At 39.1% G+C, this 18,228-nt stretch overlaps 1 protein-coding gene across 1 annotated transcript in view; it reads right to left on the reverse strand.

The window, feature by feature from the left end:
- The window catches only part of LOC145984284 (prolyl 3-hydroxylase 1-like), a 91,675-nt gene extending 84,325 nt beyond the window's left edge, over window positions 1–7,350 (reverse strand). Inside the window, exon 1 of the mRNA XM_083117923.1 lies at window positions 6,845–7,350. Within this exon, the coding sequence (XP_082974049.1) occupies window positions 6,845–7,315 (471 nt within the window). The 5' untranslated portion in view covers window positions 7,316–7,350. The remainder of the gene's footprint in view (window positions 1–6,844) is intronic.
- Between the last annotated feature and the right edge of the window lie 10,878 nt (window positions 7,351–18,228).

Raw genomic sequence — 18,228 nt, forward strand, 5'->3', positions numbered from 1 at the left:
TATTGACAATAATAGGGTTATAGAACACTCTCCGGTTTGTCTCGATAATTATTTCTCTCAGATTTATAAATTTATTATCTTCACATTATTCAAGACGCCAAAAATCTAATTTTATCTAGTGTAAATTGAAAAATTTCCTGAGGGAGGGGATGGGGCTCGAGCCAGTAACTATAACAGGGGTATAAAACATGCTCCGTCTTGCCTCGATAATTATTTCTCTCCTTACATTATTTTCACATTATTTAAGAAGCCAAAAACCTAATTTTATCTAACGTAAACTGAAAAATTTCCTGGGTAAAGGGTCTAGCCCCCTGTGCCCCATCTTGGATACGTGCTATTATCAATAACAGGGTTACGGAACATTCTCCGTCTTGCCTTGATAATTATTTCTCTCCTTAAATTATTGTCACATTATTTTATTTCACACCACAAGAAATCAAAAACCTCTTTTTATCTAGTGTAAACCTAAAACTTTCGGGGGGGGGGGGGCTCGAGCCCCCTAAGCCCCCCCCCTCTGGATACGTGCCTGCACACACATATGTTGAGGGCCTTTGACATGTATGGGAGTATTACCAGGCATTAAATGAACATTTTATTTTTTTTGCCCAAAAACTTAACCTAGGGAGCATAACATAAATCAGAAGTTTCCAACTTTTCTGTCACAGACCACATTTCAGGAGTGAATTTGTCATTGAGCACTACTGTCACCTTATGCCAAAAGGCCTGTAGGTGCATTTCCAGCTGTTTTTATCTACCTGTATTTTTCTTCTAGTTTTTAGTAAATATTTTATATCAAAAGTATGAATGATTTATGGAAATTTAAATAATTTTAAAGTTTTTAAAATCTAAACTCACTTCTTCACATTAAAAGTTGTTAAAAATTGGAGCTTCAAATATTACTTTCCTCAAAACATCAATTTTGCACATGGGTAATGATATTTTCACCTAGCACCTACGCAGGTACTAACCCCAAAGACAGCAACATTGAAAATAAAAGGTAATCATAACTTGCAAAACATTAAAATTGTTATTTCATCAAAAATGTCATGTTCTCCACTAACCTAAACACACCCACACAAATTCATGCCATTTTTCCAGAACATATGCCAAGCCACTGCACGGGATCAACAAACTCCTTTTGTAACTCGGTTGCATTAGTTCTGATTCTGGAATCCAATAATTGGGGAAATTTGTTCACCAAAAAGTAACATTTAAAAGCTATCAATTGTTGATCTTTGTAGCATTTTTATTTCATAACTGTTCAACACTGAATACTCATGCAGGAAAGGAAAGCATGATATTCATGAATATATATAGAGATATTAACAAGACAAACAAAGCTAGCTAACCTAAAATATCTAATCTAATCTACATGGATGAATGCGGAAACCATATAGAAGAGTTTATGAATGTTGCCCTAAATGCAACTGAACATACCTGCAATGCAAATGAAACCTCCAATCCAAAGAAAGAAGATATTCTATCGGACATGGTAGCATTACTATAGTGGAACCACAAGCAAAGCAACTTGCACAGACCCGCGACTCCTGTGCACCGTACTCCCGCGAGTAAGGGAGGGGGAGAGTTGACCATGCTTCCTTATGGCCTGAGGTGGAGGGATGAAGGGAAAATTGCACGGGGACTTTTCATCCCAAGGTTTTTTCCCTTGTGGTCGATCTATACATATACACGGCAGCAGTAATCGAAAGATTGATTTTGTGTTTTAAGTCCACTTTATGCACAGTAAGGCTAATCGGGACTGGACCTACAGTTTATAGTGGGATCTGAACCAGTATGTGTCTCCACCGGGTATCGAACCTGGGACCTCTTGATTACAAGGCAACGACGCTACCACTGCCGCTGCACCACCGGGGAGGCCCTACAGTGACCGAAAGACATGCGACCTCCGTGACAAAGTGGTTAGCACAGCATGCTAAATGCCAGGGGTCCAGTGTTTGAATTCTGGCCTGGGCATTCTTTGTGAGTATCGCTTCATCAATTTCATCATATCACCACTCATCCACATCTTCACGATTAGCCAAAAGTGGCAGAAAATCTAATTGAAATAAACCAAATCAATCAAGTAACCCAAAGGCCACTTATTGCAAAAAAAAAAAAAAAAAGTATGGATGGAAAAAAATATTATGCGCAGATGACACAGTAAGTATTAATTAAACACCATACACATACGGGGATCACAACTTTCTGCACAGCCTCGAACATTGAAACTTTATTTAATGTAATCAACAGATTTCAGTGTTTAATGTTAAAATGAAATTTATTTCATGATGCAGAAACCATGGATAACCTAAATATTTAGTCCCGAAGTATGACCAGCAATTGTCCAATTACTCATATCCTGGAGCAGTTTCACTATTTTCTTTGAAAGAATAAAAAAATGTTGTATGCACACATAAATCCAAAAAATATGGCAAGATTTTAACAGTATTAACACTAACCTAACAAAAATGTAGGAATACTATCGGTACTGACATGAACACATGGTAAATAGTACAATATAAAAACAAAAACTACTTTGCTATAGCATATCTCCATGAGTCAGAAACAATAGGAACTCTTCACATTAAACAGAATCTTCATAAACAATGCAAAATTGGGGCTGTTGACCCACTGCACCCCTCATGAATTATGTTGATTTTTTTACTTAATTTAGAGATTTCGATGTTCTATGTAATATAAACTTTGTTCCAACATGTGGAAAAGACAAATAGATTGATTGATTGATTTAGTTTATTTTACTTCGCGTTTTGTGCCTCTTGGCTAATTTGCGAAGATGGGGATGAGTGATGAAATGATGAAATTGATGAATGGACATTCACAAACAACCAAACCCGACCGGGATTCGAACCTGGGACCATTGGCGTCGCAGCGCGATGTGCTAACCACTTGGCCACAGGGTCGGGCAAGACAAATAGAGATATTAGATCCCAAAATATGGCCCCTGTAAGAAAAAACCTGCCATTTCGGAGTACTTTAGCTGATTTTTATTAGTAAAAACAATTTGTATGCACACTCAAATAGCAAAAGAACGCGCTGAAATTAACTACCAATCCCAAACCTAGCATAGCCACATAAAATTATAGCTGCTGTTGAGGAATGTCAGGTTGGGTGATATATTCACTTGCGTGAAGCCTTTGGGCTGTTCTACTTTACGATAAAGTAACACGCTAAGGTAACAGGTGTACTTTACTTCAAAACAACACATTTCCGCATCTTCACAAGCCATACAAAATATTTCACTTTCTGGAGGGGGTACAGAGGGTTAAGGGTACTACAAAATTTTCCACTTTCCCTTGGGTGTACAGGGACTCAAAATCACACATATATGCATATAAGCATGTAGAAAATATGGTAATACTTCCATATAGTGAAAATGGATTTCTTCATTTTTACAGAAGAAACTACTTATGGAAATCACTTTCTGTATCATCGTTGAAGTTCCTCAATGTGTTTTCTTTTGCTGTGTAATATTTTTTTAGCATGAAATCTTTTTTTTTTTTTATAAAAATATCTCTCTGACACGCAATTCCTGTTGGTTCCATTTGCTTCTATATGTCAAGTATGGTACATGGATTTTCATGATGTAACCCCCTGTCAATGTTTCCAAACACGCCTTTTTGTTGCAAGATTTTTTATTTTTCGAAAATTCAAACTAAGTTTGCCTAACCTAACCGCACCTAACCTAACTGGAAATGGTTTGTGGGGCTAACGCCAATGGTTTGTGAGACTAACGAGGTATTAGCATAATTTCAAATCCGGCCACGAAATTAGGTATTTTTCGGTGAAGAAGGTTGGAACACTGCATATACACTCCAAATCGACAAAACACTGCCACAACGTGCGATGAACCAGTACGCTATCTCCACATTGTGTCTTACACAACCAGAAAAAGGAAGAACAGTGAGTACTCGTAAATTTAAAAATAGACAGCATTTTCATTAGAAATTCATTATTATACCTAACGAAATGTTACGCAATATAGAATTGTACATTAGCAATGTAAAAAAATACAAAAGAAATGATTTCTAGGTGTTTCCACTATATGGAAGTAGTACCGAAAATATAAATGATGTGGACAACTGGTGAAGAGATGAAGAACTTACACAATCAAACATTGATGTGCCAAGCTGAGACATCAGTATGTCATTGCATAAGTTCCCCAAATCTTTGGCACTGAGAATGGGAGTTGAGAACTCATAACATATTCAGTTACCAAAGAGCATAAAGTATTTTTATGCTTAAAATTATGTGTATCTGTACATTTGATATCATACTCGAACAAGTTAGGCCAAGTAACATGTTACCAATATTTTTAGGTATGGTATACCACCATCGTGCATTTAAAAAACAGTATATGGAACGGCTGTTTTAAACATACTGATATGTAGGGAAGAAGTAGAAAGTACTTGAGTGTATAATGTTCCTCAAAAACTGCCTCCTCCATATTTTCCTTTCACCCTATCAAGGATGATGACCTGACTTTCTTGAACACACCATTTTTCTTAATTATGTTTTGTAATGTTTGTTAGTGTGTTAACCTTCTGTCATAGATGTTTTCCCAGTTCTCTTATAATGGCTGTTAAGAAACCGTGGTAGCTCAGTCTACCATGCGAGAGACCAGGGTCCGATCCCTGCCGAGGGAGAATTGGGACTTTTCAACCTGTTCAAGCGGCTCTGGCACCCACCCAGCATCCTATAAAGTGGGTACCTGGAGGACCTGTATGGTGCTATCACATCACTCCCAGCTCAGCAGAGATCAAGAAAGTGTGGGGCCCTAACCCCACACCCCTTATATGCCTTCATGCTACGGGGAGCACTTTATAATGGCTGTTGGATATGTAATTCAGTGTATTCCAATATATGTACTTTCAGAGTAAACATTTTCTCTTGTGAGTCCATGGTAATGTATGTACTACACCAAAAGTTCTACAAAAAATTAAAGATTTCATGTCACTCGTTCAAATGTGCATACCTACAAAAACAGTGTCCACACACTAAAAATTCTTGATACTGTTTTAAAAACTAAATCTCCATAGGGAAGCTAGCAAGATACTATCTCCCATCCCTCCTTTTTATTTGAATGCTTGTATTTATGCCATCTTACAATTTGTGATATTTTCTTTGGGGCTTCTCTCCTACTTTAGGGACACACAAACCAATGTTGCTCAGTATCCGGTACCCTTCACCCTCTGAACCCCGTAGAGAAAATTAAATATTTTGCATGGTATATGAATATTTTGTTGTTTATGAATGTTTTCTGTTGATTTTAGCTCGCGGAAATGTGTTATCTTAGTGTATTACTTTACTGTGAAGGAGAACAGCCTGAAGGCTTCGCATACGTGAATCTAGCACCAAAAACGACATTCTACAACAGCAACTATAATTTTACTTAGTTAGGTTAGGTACACTATTGAGATTATCGACGTGTTCTTTCGCTATTTGAGTGTGCATACAAAGGGTTTGTTTTAATAATAAAAAGCGGTGAAAGCACTCCAAAATGGCAGGTTTTTGCTTACGCTGGTCATACTTTGTGATCAAATACCTCCGTTACGAGTTTTCCGCATGCTGCAACTAATTTTATATTACGTAAAACATCAAAATCTGTCGCTGGGGGGGTGGGGGGTATGGTAAGTAAACGGATCCCATTATCCTTCAATCCAATTCACTGTCAAGTTCGAAATGTATTCTAATGTATCACACACTTTTCCATAGAGCCAGTTTCTCATAAGCATGAAAATGTTAAAATACTATTCATAAAGTAATATATCCAAGCATATCTAACTTTACCTAATCCTATGAGCATAACTTGATCATAATAAATTACTTTGTCAATTACACGCAATACAATATGTTATTGTTTGAATGTAAATTAGATTTAACTGAGCGACTCAGATAAAATTATCAACTCAGTTTTCATGAAGATAATGCCTACAACTATTAGTACATTACTATTGCCACATTTATGGCAAAAGCACATCTATGGATATTTATTTATGCTTCAGCCGTAATTGTGATATTCATTCCTAAAATTAAATGGTCTGTCTGAAAGGAATTTCTACTCATTTTTAACAAAGGACATTACAGAAGTGTTGTACACTTAATGCACATTTTCTGTTAAGCACAGTGAATAGTGTTATTTTTGTTAAGGCATTGGGTACTATTTGCTAAGGAAATTCAGTAATCACATAAAAAGTTATGTACTTTCCCCTTCATTTAACTCATAAAATCACTATCTTGCACAATGAACATGCTACAAAATAAAATTAATAATAGCCTATCTCCTCCACAGGTCTTAAATAAAGAAGCAAGGTTGTTGAGAATGAAGCTTACAGCACATTCACCTGCATGCTCCTATGTCAATGATAAATTGAGCTAGAAATATTTACTCCATTGCCAATGTTGGAAATATTTACTCTATTGCCAATGTTGCTGACAATAAAACGAAGATCTCGATCTTGATTTTCCTTCTGCTATATATTTTTTTTTCTCAATTGCCATAACACTAAAACACATACCCCATTGATATTAGAGCAGAACAACAGAAACATAAACAACAAAAAAGTAAACAGAACAGTCAACTATTGTTCGACAGGTCTGCAGTTTATGCTCGGACCGTGTAATTATTTGTTCTATATTTGGTGGTGGTGGTATAATCAACAAAGTACTATATACTATCGAGTTTAAAGGGCCCAAGCTGGTCCTACGAAATCTAAGAACCAGATTTCATTGAAATGGCAATTGCTGAAAACGTATTATATTTCTGGGAACTTATCTGGCAGAATCCTGTGTAATTTCTATAATGTTAGATATGTTTATTACTAACCTGAAAATAACATAACTGCAAATAATCGTAGGGTTTCAGTGTTTCGAAATCCTTCTCCACCTCGGCAGGAATTGTATTAGTTTGGTTTTTAAAGTGCATTTTCTTACATTTCAATAAACAAAGCGTCTTCCTTACAAGTTTCTCATAAAACTGCACATCTTCTATGTTATTATCAAACATAGATGGAGAACTGTCAACGTCTTCTTGGCACTGAATTCGGCAATTGACTATAGTGTTTTTGAAGGCACGGTATTCCTGGATAGCAAGTTCCATGTAATTAATGCAATCCTCCCATCTCTCTTCTAAATAAGCTTCAGTCCCATCTTTATACAGCATATCACATGTTTTGGTGTTACTTTCAGCATATGCAGAAGTTTCAAAAATGAATGTTACTAACAAACACACACAGATTATTTCAAACACACGAACTTTTCCCACACACTCACACATTCTCACAGTGGGTGCAGCCATGTTGCTTCTGTCTGTCTCTCGCTACGCGCCACACATTTTTAGTCTGCTCTGCGTCACCGTCGGCGAGTTCTTCAGACTTGAGAGAAGCGTAAAAACTGGCTGCGTACGTACGTTTATGCGTAGCATACTGCTTACGGGGAAGTGGTCATAAATTATTGTCTCGTCCAAACATCACGTACGAATATTTCTCTCTCATGAAAGTCCGCGGCGAGAAAATCATTCGCAACTGCACTCAACCAGGGGCGTAGCGATGTTTTCGGGCTGGGCCCAACTTTTGCTTGTTAATGAAATAAAGATTTGCAATGCTATGAATACTTATATAATTAGATATACTTACACCGACAATAAGGCTACGCGCCACACATTTTTAGCCTGCTGTAGCCAAGGTGTCTTATATGAAATGCACAAAATTATGCGAGTATGGTACGGTCTGAATTTATGGGGGGTACAGCTCTGGACCTCTTATCTATAAAAGAGCAAAGTGCCTTGAAAGGGGCCACATAATGAAAGAAATAGAACACATGGAATGTGGTAAACGCAGTGCTTTTTTCTACGAAGAAAAATAATCTTCAACTTTTTTTTTTATTATTGTGTTGTCTTGTTATTGTGTTCAGTTCATCATATGAACTCATGGGCGTCTGCAGGGGGACGCTTGACCCACTCATCCTTGAAATAATAATAAAAAATGCCAACTTCCCCTTCTTCCCTCCCTTATATTTGCGATTATTTTGTCAATATCTTCTACCGTATCTTGTTTCCAGCTTTCAACTTTTTCTCAGTTTTAGTACTTTTTCGTTCGTGTTTACGTACTCTTTTCTGGACTATTTCTTTCTCTGTTTCCTTCCAAATTTTTGAGTTTCTTTTAATCCTTTCTCTCTTCCGATTTACTATTTCTATTCCTTCTCTCTCTTTCTTTCTGCTTGTCTTTCTTCTAAATTTCTCTCTCGCTTTGCAAGTTTCTTTCTTTCCTTCTCTCTCTCTCTCTTGCTTTTTATTTCTTTCTCTCTCTATCTGGCTTCTATATTTATTTTCTTCTTCTCTGACTCTCTCTCACACACACTCTTTGGTTATCTATTTATCTCTCTGTCTTTTTATCTTATCTCCCTCTTTCCGGCTTCTCTATTTATTTTCATCTTTCTTTCTCTATAGCTCTCTCGCTTTCTGCGTGTGCATATGTGTGTTGTCTCGCTTCTTCTGTCTCTCACTTGTTTTCCTTTTCTTTTCATTTGTCTGTATCTCTCTGTCACTTATTGTATTCTATATCATTCTCTACCATTTCTTTTTATTTCGTTTTTTTCTTTCTCCCTTAAGGCTTGATTCACATCTACGCTCAAGTACAACGCCTTGAATAACGTAGTGTGGAAAACGGCACGGTTCTGGCCTCTCTGGCTGGTTCCACTACAAAATGATACCGCTAGAGGCGCTGGTGTTGGTCTCGGTGCATGGTATTCGTCTGCTTATAATGGAATCGTAAATGGAGTTTTCGCTGCAACGTCTGATTCTTTTACATGAACCATTTCTATGAATGTGATAATTGCTATAATATTTGGTACAGTGGTCGCGAAGATATTAACGAACATTCTAGACAGTCGACCACGTCCTGTTATCGTTATACTTTCATTAATAATTCGGGAGAAAAAAATACGCGTGGAATGCTCTTGGTAACTAAATTTTTATGCATGAATTAGGTTCATAATTATTATCATGATCATCATAATTTATTTTAAAGATATACACACTGAAGCATTTATATTTTTATAATTACTGTATATTTTCTTCCGCTTTAAACTAATTGCGGCACTGATGATAATGATGATTGCATGAAATGACAAGGGGAGTGCCATCGAGATGAGTATAAGAAAACTTTCAGACCAATGGGACAAGCGACACGGGATGTTTACTCTGATGTGACTAGTGACACAGACACTTCCAGACTGTAAAATAGCATTCATTGCGCATTAGCGTCGAAACAGCAAACGACACTTTCATATGTCTTATTCGCATGCTACTTGTTTTTTCGGTCGGAAAGCTCCTAAAAGGAAGGGTGCTCAGACCGAAGCGACGCGCTACAGGGGAAGTTCCCAACTAAGTGACAAGCGACAGCCTTGAAGCGGCACTTCAGTCTATTAACAAGCGTTCGCTGCTAATTGTGCGAACAACAGATCTAGGCGACACAATAAGCCACACGTGTCGCTTTGTCGCTTGTGTGTCGCTCAATAGCTTGCAACGTGTTGCCGTGGTTTGTTGTTCGCGCATGCGCGATGCAATGAGTGTCTTGCTTTAGGGATATTGCGCACCAAAGCGGCACGCGACACTTATCGCTTGAGGATTTCACCAACCGAACGCTCGCCTGTGCTGCCTGTCATGCCTTTACAATGTGAAATGTTGTTCTTGATTGGCTCGTTTCCAAGCAACATGTGTCGCGTCTCGCTTCGGTATGAAAGTTGCCTTGGACCGAAGAACCCGTGTCACTTTGGTGTGAAATCCTCGTATCGTTCGTCGCGTGTCGCTTTGGTGTAAAATCTCCTTGAGGAAACGGTGCAGTCAGAGCTTGTGTCCCTACGGTTCGAAAGGCTGCATTGATTACAAACTGCTCGCTTCCAAGCGACACTTGTGGTTTGTCGCCTCGGTATGAAAAATATCTCTCAGGATACTATTTATATTCTAATAACTGTAACGCCTGTGTTGGGGAGGACGCTGACTTGCCCGAATTGATGGTAAAAGTATAATGGAAGCGCGCGGAAATTTACAATTGTCAACGCCTACGCCCACACAAGGGTCACAAACACAATCTGACGCGACGTTCCTGTTAAGCCTATATTCTCAAACACAAGGCAAGTCACAGAAAGGTCACGTCAGGTTCCAGTATACTTTGGAATCCAATGGAACGGTCGAAATCAAATGATTCCGTTCACCTTTTTGTCAATAAATGCTGCAAGAAATTAGAATATTATTGCTTGCATAAAAAAAAAAACAACAAATAAATATATATATATACATATATGTAGACAGGGGCAATGATATGTTAAAATTCAAGCCCAAGCACACACTAGCGTAAGTAATTGGATAACACTCCGCAACACAACAGTTGCGTATCAATATAATGACTTGCACCTTTTTCACTCGTCGCTATTATAGTTAAACGCGGCGTTTCTAAGATTTAGTCCTGTTGAAGGAAAAACAAGAAAGGAGGTTACCAGGAGCAAGACATATCCTGACTTATTATGCGATAATCTAATTAATCAGAGCAAAAGATTGTTCGCAGATAACTGGGGTAAAAACTTCTAATCAAACAAGTACAATTCAACTTCCTTTTAACAATCTCTTTAATTTCTGTTCTCAATAACTATTATAAAAAGGTCCATCAGGACTCTGGTTAACAATTCAGTCTCGCAAGGAGTAATTACGATCGTAACAAGTGCATTATAAATATACAAAAATATCAACAGCATTAAGAATGGTAACCTGTTTTATCAGTAATAGACTACAATTATTTTTTTTTCCTTTCTCTCTCTTTTTTTGTAATACAATTTTTATTGCATGGCCGTTGATGCTACCGTGTTGGTTATGTGGTGGTACTGGATTGAAATCGGAAAAATGCGGGGAGTGTTGTACGGTTTACCAAAAAAGGGGGGGGGGGGCGTAGTTAAAGCAATTCAGGATAAACTCCCTGTAGCTCTTCAACAACACTATGAACTGTCCAAATGGTTCCTCTGTCACTTAACACGCGCTCAACCAAGAATAAAAAGAAAGTGGTTGCATTTAAGTGAGCCCTTTTTTACTACTACCGTCGTTCGCTACGGGCAGCGTGCTCAAAACGAACACTTCACACTAGAAAGCATTTTGTAAGTTTTCGTTTGCGGCGATAATTAGGAGTAATAATCGTGCAGTCCCTCAAATTCACAGTACTCGTTATTGCAACAACGAGACAAGTCTAAAACTGAAAGGAGGGATAACATACGTCGATCGCGTGTGCAAAAATTCAAAAAAAAAGGGAACAGTTCCATAAGCAAGCAGACAACGGGAATATTTGATAGAAGTCCAATTTACCTTATATGTATTCCTTCGGAGCTCTAGTCGTAAACCAAATACACTCAACTGATCTGGTACCAAAAACTGCAGTTAAGTATTTCCACTTGAGACCGTAATTGCAGCTGCTACTAAACGTATTCCATTTTCGTGGTCTCAATAGGTTTCCGAAGGAAGTAAAGTTCAAGGCGAGCTTTCCCTGTGTCACTGCTGCTGGGCTGATAAGGCACAACGCGAAGTCTGAATGCGAACTGCTAACTAAACTGTATTCCCGATCGTAATCGACGGGGAAGAAAAAAAAGGGGGGAGGGGGAGAAAAGGAGAGAGTAGTTTTTTGTTATGGCCAATAGACGGAGACACGAGGCAGACGACGAGAAACTACTGTCTATTGGGTTGGAGAGTTTATTTAACAAATGAACTCTATAATCGTACTCAATGGTACGTGTAATATTCACGGATGAGATGACGAGTACGTGAATATTACAAATTCCCGGGTCTTGGGGAAAAGAAAATCCACCTCTCAAAACAAAAAATAAGGAAAAGGCCTAAACGGCTAAGTAGCATCAATAGGCTTGACAACCTAAAACCTGAAACCTGTAAAGTAACAACCCAAAAAAATTTAAGTAGAACAATTATATCAAGAATACCAAAATATAATGAGCATAATTATAGTACGTTATTCCAATAAAGATAAATACTCAAAAAAATCTCATGAAAAATCAGATACACAGAAATCGCTCTGAAGTGAGCCCCAAACTTGACAGATTAAACATCATATAAGATACGCAGAAAAAATACCACACAAATTACAAGAGCAGTTCATGAAATTGTATGCAAGGAATTAACCCAAAGCATATGTCCACCATACCATCACAAGGCAAAAAATCAAGCACATGAAATGAGTAAACTAATACTAATGATATATATATATATATATCCCTTGTAAGGAAAGATGAGCAGGATATAACATCACACCATACATATATGCATTCTTACTTGCAATCAGATAAAAAAAATTGGAACCTAAAAGGTTCAAGACAAACATGCATACCAAATGACACACAACTCCATGTTGGCCATCCCGGCTCCAACATCTGAGGAGAGCAATTATACACACAAAAGTCATTATAGGCGCACAACACACAAAACGTGGTACCAAGCCAAACATATAAGCGATATATAGTCAACTTATGCCGCACCATAAGCGTGCAATCTGACGAAGGCGAAGCAGAAGGGGGGGGGGTATATGCGTAGTGTTGCACAGTAGATCCAATTTGTCGTAGGCGTGTAATAACATGCTCAAAACCATGGTCCAAAAGGCAATGATGATGTAAAGTCTTCCTATGGCGTAACAGGAGCGCAGTAGTCTCGAGAAATATGAAACAAAAAAGGAAAGGAATCAACAAAAGAATAAGAAAGTAGGAAATTAGAAAGAGAGATAGAAAAGAGAAGACTATGAACTACAAAAGGAAGGAAGAGAAGGAAAGTAGCATCATTACAAGGCCACATGCATCACAAATATGTTATTGATCAATAAAGATAGGTATATATACCCGCACCACATACAAAAAACAATAAGAAAAAACATAGATTATATCACAATGAACTTGCATATTGAATCATAAAAACACTTACATATTGATATACCAATAATATGCCTGTTTTGGGTAAAAAAAAATAACAGGAATATAACAATTACACTTATATCCTAGGCACCTTCATATCTCTATATTATAACAATTTTACAATCAAAAAAAATTCTCAGCCAGAAAAGGTTAGAGAAAACAGTCTACGTGTTAGCGTTTGGATTCTGTAAAGTATGCCCAACCTGGGTAGATCCCAAGTCCACAGGTGACACCGGAGGGTCTAAATTGCGAACGGTATATGGTTTAAGGTGGGTCACGTGAGCTTTTCGGAGCAGCTGTTGGGTATCAGGGTCCACCAACAGTGCTGTTACAGGGGTTAACATTTTAAGAACCTGTACCGGACCCGACCATCGTTCTTGGAGCTTAGATGACGTCTTATTGAATGCATTGCTTAAGGGAAACACTCTGTACAAAACCATGTCCCCAGGTTTATAGGAAACCTGGGCACGGGAATGATCGTATTTGCGTTGGCGTGAATGCCAAGAACGCATTAAATGTTGATAAGCCTCTCCCCAGGCGTGAGCACGGTCTGGAGACGGAGGAGCCGCTAGCTCCATATCAGATTGCAATTCCCAAAAAAAATTCATTGGGCCGTCGATGTCCCGACCAAAAATTAACTTCGCCGGCGTAGCATGAGTGGCATCGTGCGTAGCAGTATTAAAAGCAAATGCAATGCTATTCAAGTGAAGATCCCATTTAGAATTATCTTTAGAGTGGTAACAAATTAAAGATGACTTGAGATTACGAATGAATCGTTCAGCCAGAGAAGGATTTGGGTAATATGGACTAGTGTAGATATGTCTAACATTGGATTCAAATAACAGATTATTAAACACATGCGAACGAAAATACGAAGCATTATCGGAAACTAGTTCGCATGGAGCTCCAAAAGAAAGAAAAAGGGATTTTAGCCTATCTATAATGGCGTGTGAAGTCGCCGAGCGAAGCGGATACAAGGAGACCCATTTTGAAAAGGCGTCCACCACCACCAAAATATACGTATTTCCACGAGCGGAACGAACCAAAGGTCCCACCAAATCAATGTAAAGGCGCCGCCAAGGGTGACGTATCACCTCTGAAGAAAGCAATCCTTGGGGTTTGCGAATGGGCAATTTGGCCTTCTGGCAAAGATCACAAGAACGTACATATTTCCGAATGGCAGCGAGATAGTTAGGCCACCAAAAAAGAGCGGAAATCTTTTTTGTTGTTTTGTTGGCTCCCAGATGCGAGCCACCCACAGGAGTATCGTGATAATAACGACAAATTACATTATGTAGAACTGATGGTAGAACTATCTGAGAAGCAGTAGAACGTGGCGACTGTCGAACCAACAAATCCTGAAAAAGCCCAAAATTGGGAACAATTTGATTATCTCGAAGCTTATCAATCATAGGACGTAAGAAAGGGTCCTGTTCCTGTAAAGCAATAATATCAGCCTTATTAAAAGGGATGATATTGAGCTTAGGAGCAGCGCATGCCAAACTATCAACGGGAGTAGGTACAATAGAAAAATCTTCCGGAGAGTGCATCCGGGACAAGCAATCCGCCACTGGATTTTTTGAAGAAGGGATATGTTCAACGTCATATGAAAAACGAGATAAGTACAACAGCCAACGGCCAAATTTGCCAAATTGTTCGGGATGTTTTAGTAACCACGACAAGGCTTGGTTATCCGTTTGGAGAGTAAAATGCTTAGAGGTCAAATATGTTTCGAATTTCTTAAATCCAAAAACAATAGCCCCACATTCGGCCTCATAAATAGATTGCCTACGTTCCTGGATAGTACGTTTGCGTGAAGCAAAGGCAATTGGTCGCAAAAAACCTTCAGAATCACGCTGATTTAGAGTAGCACCTAAAGCTAAGCTCGAAGCGTCTGTCTGAAGAACAAATTCTTGAGAAAAATCGGGTAAGGCCAAAACAGTATGTTTCAAAAAGGCAGATTTTAATTTATCAAAACTAACCTGATCCTCCTTGGACCAAAAAAAAGGTGTATTCTTTTTACGTTTATCTGTAAGAAAACTAGTCCTTTCAGCGAACTGAGGGAGAAAACGGGAGTAGTACGAGAGAAGTCCCATGACTTGCGCCACCCCACGCTGGGATTTAGGAGGCGGTATGTCCTGAATAGCGGTAATACGCTCAGGATCCATAACCATTTGTCTATGGCGAATAATATATCCCAAGTACTTAATTTCTTTAGCCATCCACGTGGATTTAACAGGGTTGACCGTAAGACCGGCTTCCCGAAGAGCCTGTAGTATTTCGGTCAAATGCTGAATATGGGATTGCTCATCAGGCGAAAACACTAACAAATCGTCAGCATATGTAAGAAGAAATTTATATTTAAATTTTCCCAAGACTTCGTCCAGTACGCGAGACAACATTTGCGTACCCAGATTAATGCCAAAGGGGACACGAGTGTATCTAAACTGTCCAAATGAAGTAACGAAGGCGGTCAAATCCTTGCTCTTATCGTCCAACCTAATCTGGTGGAAGGACTGGCATAGATCAAGGCAGGAAAACACAGCCGCATTTTGCAAATGCTGGAATAAAAGATCAATACGAGGCTGTGGAAATTGGTCATAAGCAATTAATCTGTTTAGAGACTGAAACGAACAGACCAAACGGTGGCCACCATTTTTCTTCGGCACCAAAAAGGCGGGGCTCGCGTATTGGGACCTACAAACCTCCACGATACCCTGAGCCCGTAACTCCTCTATTTGTTGCCGCATAATGTCGGTTTGAACAGGGTTCAATTGAAAAGGCTTAGCCCTAAAAGGGATATCCGAGACCAGGGGAATGGATACCGGTGGTAAAGTACATTCACCAACCCTGTCAGTGACAACATCCGAAAAGTTAGTTAACAAATTTTGCAAAGGTGAGGGTAAACCAGAAGAGGATGGTAGAAGGTGTAGCTGGACTTGGTCTGAAACCGGAATACGAGTCTCCGAAAAAGGGACTGGCATAGGCTGAGGAGAATGGTCCACTGAAAGACCCTCCTGAAAATAAGGAAAGGAAATAATCCAATTCTCCAGAGAAACGGTTGCTTTAGTATGAGAAAGAAAGTCCATTCCCAAAAGCAACGGATAAGGTAACGAATCCACTATCCAAAAACACCATTTCCACGACAAATGACCCAATCGTAATGAAAGTTTACAACGAGAGTTTAAGGAAAAAACCCGATTCGTCACGTCTTTCAAATCCATAGTTTCATCTCGTATAATTGAGAAACCGCGCCTTATTTGACCCAACAAGGAAGAAGAAACAAGCGACACCGACGAAGCGGTATCGAGGAGAGCGACAGTTGGTTGGTCTCCTAATAGAATCTTAATCGTAGGGGAAGAACGATTTTCAGGTGAAAATGGATATTCGGAACGTAATTGAATAGGAGATGGACACTCTTGGACAGGGGGCACAGGGGTGGGCATAGATGAAGGAATAATATCCTGATTTGGGGTGTCTAAACTCTGAGTCACGGAAGAACTATCAACGGCGTTCTCCAACTCCGCAACGGGATTTAACGACAAAGGTTCGTGCTGCACCAAAGGAAGACATGATGGAGGGTATCGGCCCTCCTGAGAGTTGGTTATGATATTCGAAGATAAAGGCGGCGTATTCGCTGGTACAGGATGTAAGGAAGAGACTTCATGATCAGAATACAAGAATGTGTGCCTGGTATCTGATAAGTGCGAAGGCTGGGGCGAAGTTATATATGACTCTGGGTACATCTGCGAACGCCACTTCAACTCCGGCTGGATTATTTGTTGAGCCAAGGCAAAAAATTCTCGAATAGTCTGAGGGCGAGGAAAATTTAAAATTAAAGCCCGTGCGGGGAAATTCACACCCTCAAGCAAGACCTCGAGTAACTGTTGTTCAGGCCATTCAACGGCCAACACCTGGCTAGCATCATAAGCATCGCGAAGAAAAGAATAAAGAGTTTCTGATGGTTTCTGAACACGGTGGAGGATAGATAGTCGAAACATTTGTAATTCGGAAGGAGGTATGAGTCTGAGCCAGACCATTGATAGAAACAAATGCCATGGTAATTTCTGGCGTAAGCCCTCCATCCAAATATCACGGAGAGGATTTAAGGTAAATGGTAACGCCATTAATAAAATGGATTCGATATCCAATAGTTCCAAGGCAACAATCTTATGGATGAGACACAGAAATTTAAATAAAGATAAAGGATCCCCACCCGTAGCGGGTAACATGTCTTTCAAAAGAATGGATACCGTTTGAAAACGTATGGTCTCCCTTATCGGTGACGCATTTTGAGGGAGGATTACCCCTTGAAGAAAATCCAAAACGGAAGGGGAAGGGGGTGGTAGCGGTGATTGTCCGTAGGGAGGTTGCACATCAAAAGTCATTTTTAGGAATCGTGGACCCACACGGGTCAATCACAATCACTCCTTCCAAAAGAGGGGGGGAAAAAAAGGGGGAAGGTTTTCCCGGTACGTCGCTGGTAATATAATGTAGGTGGAAAAAATTTAACCTGCTCGGCTTCCAAAACTTTGTACTGCCACTAAACTGGTAACTAATGTAGATCGAAAAAATTTAACCTGCTCTGCTAGCAAAACTTTGTTATATAATGTAGGTGGAAAATTTAACCTGCTCTGCTGCCAAAACTTTGTAACGCCTGTGTTGGGGAGGACGCTGACTTGCCCGAATTGATGGTAAAAGTATAATGGAAGCGCGCGGAAATTTACAATTGTCAACGCCTACGCCCACACAAGGGTCACAAACACAATCTGACGCGACGTTCCTGTTAAGCCTATATTCTCAAACACAAGGCAAGTCACAGAAAGGTCACGTCAGGTTCCAGTATACTTTGGAATCCAATGGAACGGTCGAAATCAAATGATTCCGTTCACCTTTTTGTCAATAAATGCTGCAAGAAATTAGAATATTATTGCTTGCATAAAAAAAAAAACAACAAATAAATATATATATATACATATATGTAGACAGGGGCAATGATATGTTAAAATTCAAGCCCAAGCACACACTAGCGTAAGTAATTGGATAACACTCCGCAACACAACAGTTGCGTATCAATATAATGACTTGCACCTTTTTCACTCGTCGCTATTATAGTTAAACGCGGCGTTTCTAAGATTTAGTCCTGTTGAAGGAAAAACAAGAAAGGAGGTTACCAGGAGCAAGACATATCCTGACTTATTATGCGATAATCTAATTAATCAGAGCAAAAGATTGTTCGCAGATAACTGGGGTAAAAAC

Source organism: Lepisma saccharinum, chromosome 2, assembly GCF_977018435.1.
Source record: "Lepisma saccharinum chromosome 2, izLepSacc3.1, whole genome shotgun sequence".
Lineage (NCBI taxonomy): Eukaryota > Metazoa > Arthropoda > Insecta > Zygentoma > Lepismatidae > Lepisma > Lepisma saccharinum.